Source organism: Crocodylus siamensis, chromosome 1 (assembly GCF_052110815.1).
Source record: "Crocodylus siamensis isolate JL-2025a chromosome 1, ASM5211081v1, whole genome shotgun sequence".
NCBI lineage: Eukaryota > Metazoa > Chordata > Crocodylia > Crocodylidae > Crocodylus > Crocodylus siamensis.
The window spans coordinates 275,345,155-275,362,383 of record NC_143395.1 but is presented as its reverse complement, the minus strand read 5'-3'; the positions used below and the strand labels follow the sequence as shown (position 1 = coordinate 275,362,383).

The 17,229-nt window shown below is 44.2% G+C and overlaps 1 protein-coding gene across 6 annotated transcripts in view; it reads left to right on the top strand.

The window, feature by feature from the left end:
- The window catches only part of REPS2 (RALBP1 associated Eps domain containing 2), a 179,102-nt gene that overhangs the window by 101,414 nt on the left and 60,459 nt on the right, over window positions 1–17,229 (top strand). For 3 of the 6 annotated variants that reach the window (XM_090063020.1, XM_090062995.1, XM_090062977.1), the window contains exons 10-13: window positions 5,081–5,191; window positions 5,980–6,049; window positions 7,923–7,988; window positions 15,046–15,088. In XM_090063020.1, the coding sequence (XP_089919146.1) occupies window positions 5,081–5,191; window positions 5,980–6,049; window positions 7,923–7,988; window positions 15,046–15,088 (290 nt within the window). The remainder of the gene's footprint in view (window positions 1–5,080; window positions 5,192–5,979; window positions 6,050–7,922; window positions 7,989–15,045; window positions 15,089–17,229) is intronic. The other 3 variants (XM_090062986.1, XM_090063010.1, XM_090063002.1) reach the window with 3 other exon arrangements.

The window sequence follows — 17,229 nt, the reverse complement described above, 5'->3', positions numbered from 1 at the left end:
TTTAATAGTCAACAGCATCTCACGCTTTTTTCCCCCACACTTTTTTTTCTCTGGGCCCTAACAGCACTGACAGATATGAAAAAAGAAACCCAGACAAACAGTGCTTTACCAGAAGAGGAAGTGCATTAGTTTGACTGGGATCTGCAACTCCTGCATAGATTAGATGCTTCAGCGAGGCTTTTTGGCACTTTTATTTAATAGCTGACTCAATCAGTATTAGATAAAAGCGCCCAAAAGCCCTGCTAAAGTGCATGATCTATATAGACATTGGGTGAGCCAGGTCAAACTAACATCATGCCTCCTCTGGGTATACGTTGCACTCAGTGTGGGGGTGTGCCGAGATGAATATAAAGCGCTGTGTTGGGTTTTTTTTCCATGTCTGTAAGCAGCCTAAGGTTTTAATGCTAAGATGTAGCAGCGAGTGCTCTCAGAGTTTAGCTGTGCTTCATTATCCAGGATTAATGAGTGGTAAAACCTTCTCAAAACTGACCTGAAATGGTTTTGGCTGCAGTGTAGTTTTCATCATAACTAATGTTTTTATTTTCAAAACTAATATACGATGTAAATATAATTTAGAAAGGTTTCTGTGGGAAGTACAGTCATTCACTTCTGTAATTTAATTTGTGGCTTGGCTATTCAAGAACTGTAGTTTAGATGTGATCTCTAAAGATTAGAAATATTGTATTGCTAATGCAGTCAGTTATGTGTTCTTGCTGTCTCCTGCACTTTCCATATGTCATAGATTTCATAGACATTAGGGCTGGAAGGGACCTCGGGAGATCGAGTCCAGCCCCCTGCCCAAAGGGCAGGAAGTCAGCTGGGGTCATAGGATCCCAGCAAGATAAGCATCCAATTTACTCTTGAAGGTGTTCAATGTAGGTGCTTGAACCACCTCCGCTGGCAGACTGTTCCAGACCTTGGGGGCTTGGACAGTAAAGAAATTCTTCCTTATGTCCAGCCTGAAACGGTCTTGCAGGAGTTTGTGACCGTTCGACCTCGTCATCCCTTGGGGCACTCTGGTGAACAAACGTTCCCCCAGATCCTGGTGGTCACCCCGATAAACTTATAGGTGGCCATCAGATCACCCCTGAGCCTACGCTTTTCCAGGCTAAAGAATCCCATGGCTCTCAGCCTGTCATCGTAAGATCTGTTTTCCTGACCTCTGATTATGTGCGTGGGTCTCCTCTGGACTCTCTCAAGCTTCTCCACATCCTTTTTGAATTGTGGAGCCCAAAACTGGACGCAGTACTCCAGCTGCGGCCTCACCAAGGCCGAGTACAAGGTGAGAATGACGTCCCGGGATTTGCTCGAGGAGCATCTATGGATGCAAGCCAGCGTTTTGGTCGCTTTATTAGCTGCAGCATCGCATTGCAGGCTCATGTTCATCTTGTGGTCAATGATGACCCCCAAGTCTCTTTCTTCTGTAGTGCTATCCAACGTAGCACTGCCAAGCCTATAAGGATGCTGCAGGTTTTTCCTTCCAAGGTGGAGAACCTTGCATTTTTCAGTGTTAAACACCATGAGGTTCTCGTCTGCCCATTTGCTGAGCTTGTCCAGGTCAGCCTGGATCACCCGCCTATCTTCTGGCGTGGATGCTTTGCCCCAAAGTTTGGTGTCATCGGCGAACTTGGCCAGTCCACTCCTGACTCCAATGTCCACATCATTAATGAAGATGTTGAACAGGATGGGTCCCAGGACAGAGCCTTGAGGGACCCCACTGGTCACAGGGCACCACGATGAGTGACTGCCATCGATTACAACCCTCTGGGTCTGACCACGAAGCCAATTTCCCAGCCAGCGGATTGTGGTGGACCCAAGGCCACAGCTGGCCAGTTTGGCCAAGAGGTGGTCGTGGGATACCAGATCAAAGGCTTGTTTGAAGTCAAGATATATGACATCAATCTCTTCTGTCTTGTCCAGGTGATAGGTCACCTGGTCATAGAAGGAAATGAGATTGGTCAAACAAGACCTACCCGCAACAAACCAGTGCTGGCTATCCCTTAGGATGTTAGCCTGGGCCAGTCCCTCAAGGATGGCCTCCTTAATAAACTTTTCTAAGATCTTCCCCAGGATAGAAGTCAGGCTGATGGGCCTGTAGTTAGCCGGATCCACTCTCCTCCCTTTCTTGAAGATCGGCACCACATTGGCCCTCTTCCAGTCTTCAAGCACTACACCAGAGTGCCAGGAGTTTTCAGAGATCTGTGCCAGGGGCTGGGCTATGACGCTCGCCAGCTCCTTGAGTACCCTGGGGTGCTGATTGTCAGGGACGGCCGACTTGAAGGTATCCAGCTTCTCAAGGTGTTCCTTCCCAAGGTCAGCATTTATGGAGGGTAGGGGATCCCCATCACCCGGATCTCCCTGTCCCATAGCAGGCATGGGCGTCCCATGGGACTGATGAAAGACTGACGCAAAGTACCTTTTTAATAGGTTGGCTTTTTCCTGGGCATCAGTTGTCAGTTGCCCCATCTGGTTTAGCAGGGGTCCAACATTGCCCTTGCTTTTCCTCTGGCTCCCCACATATCTGAAAAAGGACTTTTTATTGTCCTTGATGCCTGAAGCTAGTTGGAGTTCAGTTGCAGCCTTGGCTTTCCTGGTTTGCTCCCTGCAGGACCGGACCAGTGCAGAATAATCCTCCTTGGAGGTGAATCCCGTCCTCCATCCTTTGTAGGCTTTCCTTTTTAGCCGCAGGAGGTCCGCTAGGTCCCTAGAGAGCCAGGAGGGCTGCTGTGCCTTCTTGCTGCCTTTCCTCCGTGTTGGAATAGATTTGGCTTGTGCCTTGAGGATCGCTTCCTTGAGAAGCAACCACTCTTCTTGAACTCCCATCTCCCTGGGGTCACGGTCCCTGAGGGCCTGACCGACAAGCCTCTTGAGCTTGTCAAAGTTAGCTTTTCTGAAGTCAAGGACTTCTGTGTTGCTGACTGACTTGCCAGCTTTACGGCGGATGGTGAAGGTGATCAGCTCGTGGTTGCTGTCACCCAGCTTCCCATCAATCACTAGGTCGCCGATTAGGTCGTCCCCCGTAGCCAGTACCAGGTCGAGCAGTGCTTTGCCTCTCGTTGGCCCATAGACTTCTTGAGTCAGGTAGAGCTCATCCACGCACGAGAGAAAGCTTTGCGACTGCTCGGATTTTGCTGAGTGATCTTCCCACAAGATGTCCGGGTAATTGAAGTCACCCATGACAACCAAGGTCCTGGAGCAAGCGGCCTCAGTCAGTTCCTGGGCGAACTCCTGGTCAAGCTCAGGACTTTGAGTGGGAGGTCTGTGGTAGACTCCCACCGTTGTGTCCCCTGTGCCGTTTTCCCCACAAATTTTTACCCAGAGGGTCTCTAGCTGTCCATGCCAGTCGCCAACGTCAGCTTGCAGGGACATGTAGCTTTCCTTCACATAGAGAGCTACGCCCCCGCCCCTTTAGTCAACACGATCCCTCCTGTACAGGGTATAGCCCTCTATACCCATGGTTCAGTCATGGGTGGAGTCCCACCAGGTCTCCGTTATCCCAGTGACGTCATAATTCTTTGCACTGAGCAGGAGGACAAGCTCCTCCTGCTTGTTGCCCAGGCTCCTGGCATTAGTGTACAGGCAGGCAAGTGTCCCCTTGGGGGCTCTTGCCTTGCCCACAGATTGTACCAGGGCTAGGGCAGGGGTGGGCTCCCTTAAGTGCCTTGGCCTGCTGGCTTTGCAAGGGTTGCTCAGCGGGCCAGCAGTGGCAGTCGTCCCCCTGTCCCCCAGCGGGCATAGTTTAAAGCCCGGTGGAGCAGGTCAGCCAGCCTGGCTGAGAAGAGCCTCCTCCCCAGTGGGGAGAAGTGGAGGCCATCTCTTCCCAGCAGCTTGCTGCCTCTCTCGCCAAAGAGCGGGCTGTGGTCATGGAAGCCAAAGCCTTCCCGAAGACACCAGCTCCGCGGTCTTTGGTTCACTGCGTGGATCCTCCTCTCCCTCCTCAGCCCATAGCCCGAGACTGGGAGGATTGACGAAAACACCACCTGAGCTCCCAGACCCCGAAGCCCCGCTCCCAACTCCCTGGAGCGCCTCATGACCTGGCTGGTCATATATTCACATTGTTTAAATTCATTTTAGGAGAGCATCTCTTATTATAATTGCTGAAATATGCGAAGGCAGTTTCTTGGAGTTATGAAGAGTTATGGTAGGAAATGCGTCACCTGGAAAACAGGCAGTACTAACCCTCAAATAGCAGCAAACTGTTTCCATATGTTTTGTAAAGGATCAATTCATTTAATCGTTTACTGTGGAAGAGTGTTCTTTTCCCATATATTTTTTTTATCCTATTTTTTCTCCAGTTTTTGCATTCCAAAAGCCTTGCCACTCTCCTTTTGGTCCCATGTTTTCCTTTTACTCCTTTTTCCACGCAACCTTTACCCTCCCCTGCTAATAGCTTAGAGATTTGTATTGCCTTCAAAAACAAAACAGAAGATACCCCATAATGTCCATGGAACTCCTTGTGGTAGGGATGGGAGGAAGTGAAATTTAAGCTCCTCTTGGGAATAGCGCCTGACCTTAAGTCCATCAGAGTCAGTGGCTGTTTTTCCCTCTTTCTCGTAAAATACAAGGACCCTATCTCAACATTGCAGCTAAGCTACTGAGGCGCCATAGCTAGATTCTTGAAACAGGCTGCTTGCGGACATTAAAAATACTCAAAAAAATGAGCTTGACTGGAAGCAGCAACACAATCCTTTGACCCGGCTCCACGATGGCTATATAGATTGGGTGCCTCAGTAGGGCTTTTTGGCACTTTTATTTAAAGCTGAGTCAATCGGGTATTAGATAAAAGCTCCAAAAAGCCCCACTAACGTGCCCTATATATACAGATGTTGGGTGAGCTGGGTCCAGTTGTCTCTTCTGGGCATGCACTGGGCTCGGCCAGGGAGCATGCTGAGTTTAAAGTAGGCGTGTTTTGGGGTTTTTTTCCAACATCTTCAAGAAGCCATCACTATTATCAAAGTATGAATCTGAATTTCACATTAGCTCTTTCTGAAAAGGACAACTGAAGCTACTGACCTGTTAATACACAGAGATTTTTCTTTGTCTTCCCACCAACATCTTTGCTTTTTTTTCTTTAATTCAGCTTGAAACTGTTTGTGAAGATCCAACCAACTCAGAGCCATTGATTCTCTTTGATGTGATGACCTCTGTTATTGAGCCAGTTGGTGACCATTTTTTATTCTACCATACCCTTGTAATTACAGTACTTTGTCATACACATAAGATAGCATGGTTAAGCTGGATATTAAGATGCTTGCCCATACGTTTTCAAAGTATGCACAATGGTTTTTCTGTGCAATTGCCAGCTAAACAGCTGCTGAAACCTGCTTGCCACTTCCTAAAATGGATTTCCAGGTCCTAACCTGAAGAAGGCTTTTGATTTTTTTTTTTTTTTTTTTAAATTCAAAACTTAAAAAAACCCTATCAAACCTGAATATTTTTAAAGCCCTTTTGAGAATTTTCAGCTGGCATACAGTCCCTTGAGACATGTGTACGCTGTGCCAAACTTTGCTAGGGAGTGCTGCTTTGAAAGCATGCCCTGCCCACTCATTCCTAGTCTGCATGTGGTGCATACTTGAAAAAAGCCATATTCCTGCCATCAGAATGACAGTGGATGCTCACTTAGAAGCAACTACATTATTTTTTTTGGCATTCGGAATGCCCAGAGTGGGAGTGTGTGTATGTTTTCACAGCAGTGCTCCCTAGGAAGGTCTGGCACAGTGCAGACGTGCCCCCAGGCACCATCACACACTGACAACCTGTCATGAGTTACAAAAGTCCCAAGGCCGCTCTATCTAACTTCAGGAGTAAGGAGCTCTAATTGGATCCCTGATGGCCCTTTCCACATCTCTTACACCAAGCATAACTTCGTGCAGGAGAGACTATATATTTACATGTAACCATTTTAAATATGGGAATATGTGTGTGTATTTATTGTGTTGGCTTGTAGAATAAATCAGTTTTCTTTCTTTCTCTGGTAAGAAGACATCAGCTGAGGAGGTGCCTGATAAATCTGCTCTGACGCAAGCTGCAAATAGTGATGACAAGCAAGGTACTGGAATCAAAGTATCTTGCCTTTTTCCTTTATTGGTTATGTTTTAAATGTAGATGGACATTTTATGTTTGCTAACATAATCTGTGGACATGTCCTGTTGCTGATTCAGTCATGCGTTACCGCACATCTTAAAGACTTGTAACAACAACAAACAAAACCCAAATTGGTAGAATTATTTTAAAATTTGCCCTAGTATTGTGACCCTTGGGAAGCTTTAGCCTGCCTGTTCCAACAGTAGTCAACCTGCAGTCACAATTCTTGGAAACCCAGGTTCCTCAACAGTTTATCAGATAAGCTGGAAGGAAACCCATCTGTGACTTTAAAGAAGTTTGCAGAAACCAATATGTTTCTGTGAAAAGTTTCAGCTGCAGTGAATCAGGATTTTCAAGTGAAATCATGTTTCATCAAAAAATTCCCAACGAGCTCTAGTAAAGATGGTAGGACATGTACTATTAAGGTAATAAAATAACCAATGATGATTTAATATGCATCCCAGAAAAGTCCGTTTTTTTTTAAGTGTAGATCCATCTCTGACTGCAGATCTACTGCTCATTTTTTGTAGCCCCATAAAAAGATGAGGTTTTGTCATATAATACTTATAAATTAATGGACATATGCCTATGGAAAAGGTTCTGTTTGTTACCAAAGCATGGTTTCAAGTATAGCTGCTGTGCTTGTTCCTATTTTATAACAAAATCAAAACAGAAGAGCTCCTCCAGTTGCTGTTTTGAAAAACAACTTCTAAGGAATCGGGAGGCAGGGCATTGCATTTGAGAATGCAGACATAAATTCCTTAGATTTCCATAATGATGCATCTGGGGAATCAGACTTTATGCACGTAATGTCCATTTACTTGGCATACAAGGAGGTGAACTGAGTTTTACCAAAATATACCTCCTGCATTTGATGACAAAAAGCTGTCTTCCACCAAAGTATTGGTGGAAGACAGATGTTGAGATCTCAACCTGTTCTAGAGGAATAAACACGGGGTGCCGACAGATGTAGAAACCTTTGCCCAGCGCTGTATTGAAAGAGGAGTTGTGTCAGTTTGACTCAGCTCCCCAGTGTATGCTTGTGTGCTTCAGCTGGGCTTTTTGGCACTTTTATCTAACAGCTGATTGAACCAACAACTTTGGCTTAAGCTGATTGAATCAGCTATTAGATAAAAGCACCAAAAAGTCTAGCTGAAGCACATGAGCTGTACAGATGCTGGCTGAGCTGGGTCAACCCGCTGTGATGCCTCTTTTGGGCATTGTACTGTGCTCAGTAACGGGGCACACAGCTGAAAGTAAGGCACTGTTTGTTTAGGGTTTTTCCCACATCTGTAAGCCTGCAAGGAATCAGAAACTGGAATTCTGATCCATCAGTGACTCACCATGTGTCAAAAGGCAGGTAAGTGGCTTAAGTCCAAGTTGTTTAAAGTAATTCCAAATGTTGAGCATGCTCAGCTTTAAGGTTTCCATCATGGAATTGATAAGCTTGAACAATTGAAGTTGCTAACTGCTGAGTTTTAACAACCTCCCATTCTCTGGATTTGAGAGGACTTCATCCTTTTGAAAATTATGTCCTTGCTGGCTCAGTTAGGATACCCAAATACAGTGCTTACTTGCCAACCTTGACCCAAACCACTTGGCTCCTTTTTTTTTCTTCTTTTCTGTTTTAAATAAAGGAAATAGTCACTTCCCAAGCTGTTAAGAGAATATATAAGCTAATGGAATATATAAGCTAATTATTTTAAGTATCTGAAAGGTTATGTGACCATCAAGTATTAATAGGATTTTAATCAAAGCTTGAAAATTTAGACAGTTAAATTCTCTGGTACATAATTTAATTTAAAATAACTCTTTAATGTTTTATTTTTTTAATTAAGCCTTGAATATAAGCACTACTGTCAATACAATACCAAAGGAATTTCAACACTTGGCTATCAAAACAGGTAAGAAGAGAAGATACTTCTATCTTTTCCTTAAAGAATTTACCATTCTGATTTTTGTAGTATGTAATCCAAATCTTGTTTTATTTGACTTCAAGTGCTTTTTTGCTTCACTCCAGCAGTAATGTTTAATAATGAAATTATTTTAACCTGAAAGGTTAAAGACCATATATTTGCAAAATGTGTCCCACTTAATTTTTTAACTTGTCAAAAATGTTCAGTTTCTTTACCTCTCCTTTTATTTCTTTTAAATTTCTTCTAAAGATTTTTTTCTGAAGAATTATTGATGGTTGTCCTTCCCAGACACAGAATAAATTTTATATCTTACCTGTAATTAGAGGGGACTGGATAGGCACCTGGCTGGGGTCCTATGACCCCTGCCAGCACCAGTGCTCATTCCTGCCCATGGCAGGGGGTCGGACTAGATGATCTGTCTAGGTCCCTTCTGACTCATTGATTCTGTGTTTCTATACCTGGAAGTGGCCTTATTTTCTGAAGAGCTAAGGATCCATAATCCTGGAGGAAGCTAATGTACATTGCGGAGAGATGTCATCTCGAAACTCTGGCCTCTGACAGGAATTGTGGCTGTAGAGCAGTGACTCCTTAGTCCATGCTGTAGTTCTTCCATTGTAAACCTATAATTTATTTTTCTTTTTTCTGTTTAGCCCCAGTCTGGCACCGCCCCCTCCACTCCCATCCCCCCCCAATTTTAGGAAGTTCTGAAATGGTGCATCTCAATGCTGCCATTTCCCAGTTTTTTTTCCCTTTGTTCTCTCCCATACATTTGGCAGTCTCATGATTTTCTGTCTTTGGCCCCTGCCCTTTAGTGGTTGCTTTGTCTCCTACACCTGCACTTTCCTGTAAGAAGAAGAATTAGTGGCAGAATAGAGCCTTCAGTGCTCCCATCCCTGTCCTTGGATTGTAGATTTTCATTTGAACAATGGACAAGTTATATTGTTCTTTTGGTGATAGTTATTTATTCCACCCAAAAAAGTTAGAGGCAGAATGTACGTTTCCAGTCCCAACTTCACAAGGTAAAAGGCAGAAGTAAGAAACCTGGCCATGCACTCTCAATCCCTTTCACCTTCTCTGCCACACCCTTTTTTCTCTCTGTTTTCTTTACAATCGACTGCCTGTCAGCTCCTTTGCACCTCATGCGGGGATTCCTTTGAACACTGAGAACATATCCAGACATGCAGGAACATGTAGTTTGTGGTGTTGCAAACTGCACACGGCAAATGTTAAAATGTACCCTGCGATGCATATTTGAAGAGCAGGGCCAAAAATTTTGCTACTGAAACTTCCTGGTAGGAAAAAAAAAAGACACAAAAAGTGGTGCAAAACATATTAAAATAGCATGCACCGGGACAAACGTGGAGATGGGGGAGCAGGCAGGCAGAGTCCCTGCACTAGGGTGTGTTGTACTGTTGAGACACGTGATGCCCTGGGGCTGCTGCATATAGCCCATGGCTTCTTGCTCCTCTGTCTCAAGGCACACTGCACCCCAGTCAGCTGCTCTGCAGGTGGCTGGGATTCAGTGTGCCTCAGCGCAGGGGCTGCATGTGCCTTCACAGCAGAGCCCCCTCACTGAGGCACCTGGACATGGAAGCAGCCAACCCAGGGCTGCCTGCTCCCCAGTCTTGAGGCATGGAGTAGCTGGCTGGGGCACAGTATACCTCAGCTTGGGGGCTCCGCAGCATGCGGAGGCAGGGGAGCAGGCAGTCCCCGTCTCTGTGTGATGCGTCCTGGCCAGCTAGCTGCACACTGATGTGCCCTGTGCCCCACCCAGCCCTCCTGCCCTGCAGCACATGGAGCCCATCCGAGAGCCAGGAGGTAGGCACTGCCCATGACAAGGGGCATGTATAGAGGCATGTACTGCAGCACAAAGTTGTGGCACAAATTTGTGCCATTACTGTTTGAGCCACTGCAAGTGCATACCTCTGCTCATTTGGATAAGAGAGGAGGTCAGCATTGTATACCTAGACTTCCAAAAGGCCTTTGATCTGGTATCCCATGATATTAACACAGGAAAATTGGAATATTGCAAGCTTAACTGCTCGACAGTTAGGTGGGTAGGGAGCTGGTTGTGGGGTAGGACCCAGAGATTCCTAATGAATGGATCTGTGTCTTCCTGGCAAGAAGTGGCCAGTGGTGTCCCTCAGGGGTCTGTGTTTTTCAACATCTTTATCAATGGTTTGGATGTGCCAGTGAAGAGTTCACTGGCCAAGTTTGCAGGCGACACCAAGGTATGGGGAAGTGTGGTCACACTTGAAAATAGACTGCAGATACAGGTGGACCTAGACAGGCTGGCAAGGTGGGCAGATCGGAACCAGATGAAGGTCAACATTGAGAAGTGTAAAGTGCTCTATCTGGGGATGAACAACCCCCAGCATACTTACAGGCGTGGTGGTGCTGTTTCAGACTCAACACTAGGAAAAATTTGTTCACAGTTAGGGTGTCCAGACTGTGGAATAAACTCCCTCCAGAGGTGGTACAATCACCACCTGGAAATTTGTCCTGGAAATCTTCAAGAGGAGTCTGGACAGTCACCTTGCTGAGGTCACCTGACCCCAGTTGTCTTTCCTGCCTAGTGCAGGGGGGCTGGACCTGGTGATCTTGCAAGGTCCCTTCCAACACCTTACAGTTTGTGAATCTATGGAAGCAGCCCAAGAGGCCAAATAAATTGGTTGATATTAAAAAAAAAAAAAAAAAAAAGAAAAAAAAAAGAGCAGGTTCCAAATATCAGAGAAAAATACTAGATGATCAGTTGGACTGTGGTATAATTTGCCTAGGAGTTGATGGCAAATCATCCCGTGAATTCATTTGAAGGAGGGATGGATGAATGGATAGACAAATATCTTGGGAGGAGTATAAGAATATTACTTGGACATGCAGGGATGACGTCAGGAAGGCCAAAGCACAATTGGAGTTGCAGCTAGCAGGGGGTATGAAGGGTAACAAGAAAAGTTTCTATGAGTATGTTAGCAACAAGAGGAAGGTCAGGGAAAATGTGGGTACCTTACTGAGTAGGAGAAGCATCCTAGTGACAGATGATGTGGAAAAGACTGAAGTACTCAATGCCTTTTTTTACTTTAGTCTTCACAGGCAAGGTCAGCTCCCAGTCTACTGCACCTGGCAGCACAGTATGGGGAGAGGTGAGCAGCCCTCAGTGGTGAAAGAACAGATTAGGGACTATTTAGAAAAGCTGAATGTGCACAAGTCCATGGGGCTGGATGCAGTACATCCAAGGGTGCTGAGGGAGTTGGCTGATGTGATCACAGAGTCGTTGGCTGTTATCTCTGAAAACTTGTGGTTATAGAGGGAGGTCCCGGACAATTGGAAAAGGACAAATATAGTGTCCATCTTTAGGAAAGGGAAGAAGGATGAAACTACAAACCAGTCAGCCTTACCTCAGTCTCCGAAAAAATCATGGAGCAGATCCTCAAAGAATCCATTTCTAAGCACTTAGAGGAGAAGAAAAAGGTGATTAGGAACAGCTGGCATGGATTCACCAATGCCTGACCTACTTGATCGCCTTTTACGATAAGATGACTGGTTTTGTGGATGTGGAGAAAACAGAGGACGTAATATATCTTGACTGTAGCAAGTCTTTTGATACCATCTCCCACAGCATTTTTGCAAGCAAGCTGAGGAAGTAGGGTTGGATGAATGGACTGTAAGGTGGATAGAAAGCTGGCTGGATTGTCAGGATCAACAGGTACTAATCAGTGGCTCAATGTCTAGTTGGCAACCCGTATCAAGTGGCCCCAGGGGTCAGTCTTGGGGCCAGTTTGGTTTATTATCTTCATCAACAGTCTAGAAGATGGCACAGAGTGCACCCTCAGCAAATTTGAAGATGACACCAAGCTGGGGGGAGTAGTAAATATGCTGGAGGGGAGAAATAAGATTCAGAGAGGGACCTAGACAAATTAGGATATTGGCTCAAAATTAGAGGTGCACCAATACTTTGGTCCGATATCGGATCAGCACCGATATAAAGAAAATTGTCTGTATCGGAAATTGGCCTGATGTGATAAATGGCCCATGCATGTGCATGGCTGCAGCGTAGCATGTAGGCAGTGAGGAGCACAGCCAACAACATGGAAGGCTGTGTACTGCTGGTAATTTTAGTGTGGTAGAAGGCGAGGGGGAAGGGGAGAGGGAAGGGGTGCGGGGGGGCAGTTCAAAGCCCCTGCAGTGAGGAAGGAATGGAGTGGGGGGTGCCCAGCTTAGGCGGGGGAAGGGGGCGCGCAGGATGGAGCTGTGGCTCATATGGGAGGTTCGGGGGGTGGGGAAAGGTGTGGCTCCCACCGCTGCTCCCACTGCTTGTCCGGGAGAGCATGGGAGGGGCATGTGCCCCTAGATATGCGCAGGGTGGGTGGCAGCGGTGCTCGGAGGGGGGCTATGGAGATTATTGGGGTGGCTGCAGCTCCCTTCTAATGCCCTGCGGGGTGCACACAGCAGTGGGAGCTATGCCCCCCCCCCCCCGTGTCCCCCAGACAAGTCGCGGCTCCATCCCATGCCCACCCTGCCCAGCTGTACAGCGCCTGTTCCAGTCCCAGCCCCCACTCCCTCCCTCAGCTCGGGGACCTTGATCTGCCCACACCCCTTCTCTCCTCTTCCACTACAACAGACTTAGCTGCACGCAGCTGTATCAGAAATCGGATCAGTATCAGCTGATATACCTCCTTAAAACTCAGCTATCAGTATCGGCCCCAAAAATCTCTATCAGTGCTTCCTGCCAAAACAAATCTCTTGCGGTTTGACAAGGACAAATACAAAGTCTTGCACTTAAGATGGAACAGTCCCATGCACCGGTACAGGCTGGGGGCTGACTGGCTGGGCAGCAGCTTTGCAGAAAAGGACTTGAGGGTTACAGTGGACAATAAAAAGAATATGAGTCAACAGTGTACCCTTCCAACCTTAATTTTTTATGATTTGAAGGAAGAAAGGAGCAAAATAATTACTTAAATAGTTTAATTTTTTTATCAGGTTCCTGAAACTTATTTATATTAATCTGTTGCAGCAGAAATATGCATGTATGACAGGATTCAAATAAATTTAATTAGTAATTTCATAATGACATTTGTGTATGTGATATGGGTGAATATCAGATTTATATGCAAGTATTTCATTGAGGAAGTGGACCAAACTATTGGCACACTTTCTGGAGGTCTGCAGCCAATGCTTGTATAGATCATGTATTGTCTATTTTAAGAAAATGTAACTGATTAAATTGTTAATCCCAAAGTTGAGGTGCCATAGAATCCTACCTTTTGGAATTCCTAACTTTCAGTTGTTTAGATTATGATGTTACATTGTTGTAATTCTTTTATTCAGTATATAAAACATTTGAAATATGGATTCTATCTTCCTTGCATATCTTCCTGTTCATCTCAGGAAACTTCATCAGAAGAGTTTGTCACTTTTTCATGTAGTTTTGTGAGGATCTCTGAAGAAGCACAACCAAAATTCTTCTATTAACAGAAAAAGGGATAAGAAAAGATTCTTAAACAGGGCTTAGAATGATAGATTAAAAAATGTTCATATGATTTCATAAATGGCAATTTCCGTATTGGCAAAATTGGGTCATTTGACCACAAGGAAGCAGATAATAAAGTTTATATTCTGTGGGTGTTTGACACCTACAAAAGGGGATTATCAGTAGTGTACATTTTTAATGAGAATTCCTCTTCTCTTTTCCTCTAGTTGTTAGTAAGATTTGACTACATGGGTATCCAGAAGGTCTTCAAGTCAGTTTGCGGTGACAGTAATCTTCTGAAAGATTTGTTTATAAATACTTTTTCTTATTGTTAATCACTGCCAGCTGCATTTGCATATCTTCTAAAAGTGTGTGACCCAAGCAGACAGCTTCTCTTATCCTGAAAATGTGTATAGTTCTGTATCTGCTTTAGGGTATTTGCTGCTTCATGTGCTCTGCGTGCCTGTAAGCCTCCTACCTGATATATCTATACAACAGTACAATGCAAGCTGTTACAAAGTCAGTGTTTGCCAACTACAACCCTGGATATCTACTGTTCTGTATATAAGAAGATCTGTGGTAATTGCAGATATCACCATCTGGCAACTAACTGTTGGCAGAACTGCTAGCATTGTAAGGGGTAAGCATCTCAAGGAAACAAAAAGCATGCTGAGGATCTTTCTGCTCCCATCCCCCTGGGCTTACTTAGTAGTCTAAGCTAACGAAATATAATAAAAAGTAAGGGCTCACTTTTAAGAGACTTTAAGATTTTTTTTTATACTGGTATAATTCCTCTTTCAGGGAACTGGATTTGAAAGCAATCACTAAGTTACATTTCCTCAACATTATTTGAGTTGGAAGAGGAAGCTAATGTGAAAAGAATGGCTCAGCAGAAATAAATCAAGCATTGTGATTTTTCCCTTTTCTTATAAAAACAAAAATGGGGAGCATTCAGATAAACTGAAAACAACAAATTAAAAGCTAATAAATAATATACTTTAAAAACAATTATTAACCTTTGCAACTCATTACTGCAGAAGATGATAGAAGCCAAGAATTGGATTTGTTTGTTCTAGTTGCATTTTAAAAAAGAGAAAGAGATATGGCTAATGAGTCCATGCTTACATTGGCTGGGGTAAAATATTCTGAAGGGATGTGATCTCATATTTAAATATGCTGAAGACACTTTCTCTATGGGAAGATTAAGCCAATGTGGTTGCACTATATGGTTTCATGTTCCTTCCTTTGAAGTGCCTAGCATTGGCACTATTGTATCCTGAACGCTGAAGTACATTTGAGCTCTTGATCTGACCTAACCTGGCAGTTCCTACACTCCTATGTTTAAATAAATGGGATGAAGGTCTGACTTGATCTGGGCTTTTGAAACATTCTTACCATGCACCCACCTACCCAGCCACCTTAGGAAGGGGGAAGTGAAAGCACTGGTGTGTGAAGGTGAGTGCCTTATACCCAGATCTACATGTCTGTAATACCGAATTCTAAACTAACTCTGATGCTGTAGATAAAAACATTTCTCCTTTCTTCAGATGTATTTTAACAAATAAACTTTTGTTTCAGTTGCTCATGAAACGAACACACTCAAAGCAAGACCCAGATCCAGGTACTGCTTTTGTTTCTATTTCTGACAACAACAAAAAAATCCTTCCATCTGATTTATCTTCTGCATTAGTTAAGCACAAGTGCATTTTATTAATTGTGCTGGAAAAGTAGACCAGATTAGTGTCACAGAGATGTCACTATCCTGTTTTGTGATCAATCTCAAGACTTCACCTAACTGACACGTGTATGCTACCTATGAATCCCCACACTGGACAATCTAGACAATGTAAATAATGGTAATGCTGTCAGGTGTGACTAGGTGGATCTGCCCTGTGAATGGATGTAATATCCCACTCTAAACAGTGCCCATTGGCAAGTTGTGGGAAGATTTGTATGGAATACTAAACTAAAAATGAAAGCTTCTAAGGCAGATATTAAAGGAAAGAAAAATGGAGGCCCGTGTTATGTGTAACTGAGTTAAACATTGTTTTAGCTGTTTAACATTTTGATATACTCACAGATCTTTGAGCTAGTCAGATTAACTGTGTCAGTTTTTAATTTCTTTTTCTTAGGTTATAGGTATGTAATCATGGGGCAGCTATACACAAACATTGAGGCTGCTCTGATGCAGTGTAATTAGAGCAGCCTCCAGCGCCTTGTTTATCGGCGTCTTCACAATTCAACATGGCGGTGAGGATGCTTTAACTAAAGCTTATTCAATGAGCTTAAAGCACCCGTGCTGTGATTTTTGAAGTGTGGGGATGCTGATACATGAGACCCTCTTCCCCCCAAAACACATGAATAAACGCCCATGATTTTCCTTCTTACAAAGCATATAATTAATCAGACATAAAAAAAATTCTGTCCGTAGGAGAGGATTAGCCAAAGAAAGGGAGAAACTGAAAAAAAACAAACAAACAAAAAAACACTTTGAAATTCAAGTGAAGGCTACAGACAACAAAATTATATGCTTGCTTGTTCAGTATTTGTTTCAGGGGTTCCTCTTACATCCTGTAAACAGATTTCTCTGTAGCAGACATTGTGTAGTTAGATCCCTAAGGGGAATTTGATGGGACTTCTACAGCAAAGCAGTACAGTGGTACTGTAAGTTCTGTGGTATGTGGGGACAAAAGTTCAGGGTTGAAAAAAAATACTGAGTAGGGAAGGAATATGTAGAAATATTCTACTAGAATTGTTAAGTGAGTAGAAGAAAATAAAGTAAAATGTTCCCTTTGGATAACTCTAAAAAAACTAGTAAAGCGTCCTTAGGAGGAGGGGCTATGAGGTTAGTGCTTTGTGCTGTGAAAGCTTATCAGTCAGTTTTGCTGTTGGAGGTCTGATATTATCTTAGCCCTCCAGCCTTTAAAATACTCAGTTTGTTGGTGTTATCTAAGTATCTGCTTAGACACATCATAGAATTACTGCATTATAGGCACAGTGAGATTTTTTTATCATGGGGTATGTAGGAGCAGGGTGGTGGGTTGGGCTGGGCTGGAGATGCACAGCTCACAAAGAAGATTGCAGCAGCACACAGGGAAACCTGAGTGGCTGACCCAGACTGCCCATGGTCATCCTGTATTTCTCTGCAGCACAATGTAAGGAGTGTTTTGGAGCAGCAGAGTCCAGTGAGCAACACATATCTACATGGGGGGGAGATGCTGAAGGACTGTATTTTCTTTTGAGAGAAGCTATGGCATGTACAGACATTCACTCTTAGAGGAGAAACTCTCCTGGGAGTGATTTAACGTTGGTTGTTCCCAGGTTATTTTTCTCCTCCTGGAGTGGCCATTTTTATCCTGACTCTTCCAGGAGAAACTGAACATCTGTACGAGGCCCTTGGCACTGCTGCTGTATGTGTTGTGTAATCTGCAGGACTCTCTGTATGTGTTGTCTCTTTCCTCCTCCTCCCCTGATGGGTTGACAGAGTTTCAGAGTCTCTTAGAGCTGTCAGCTGGGGAGCCTTGATCTTCAGAACAAAGCACAGTGGTTCAGGCTTTTAACTCCTGAAGGCCTCAGTTCAATCCCTGGTGCCTGCCATTGTCCACTAATTTAATAGTGCCAAGAGAGGGACATTTTTGCCTCTTAGTTGCTACTTTTATGGCTTCTTTACAGCATGAATTTATTACAATGCATATTTTTTCAGTGCATCTCACCTTTCAGTCTGTGAAGGGTATGTGTTTGAAAGATAAAACCATAAAGTTT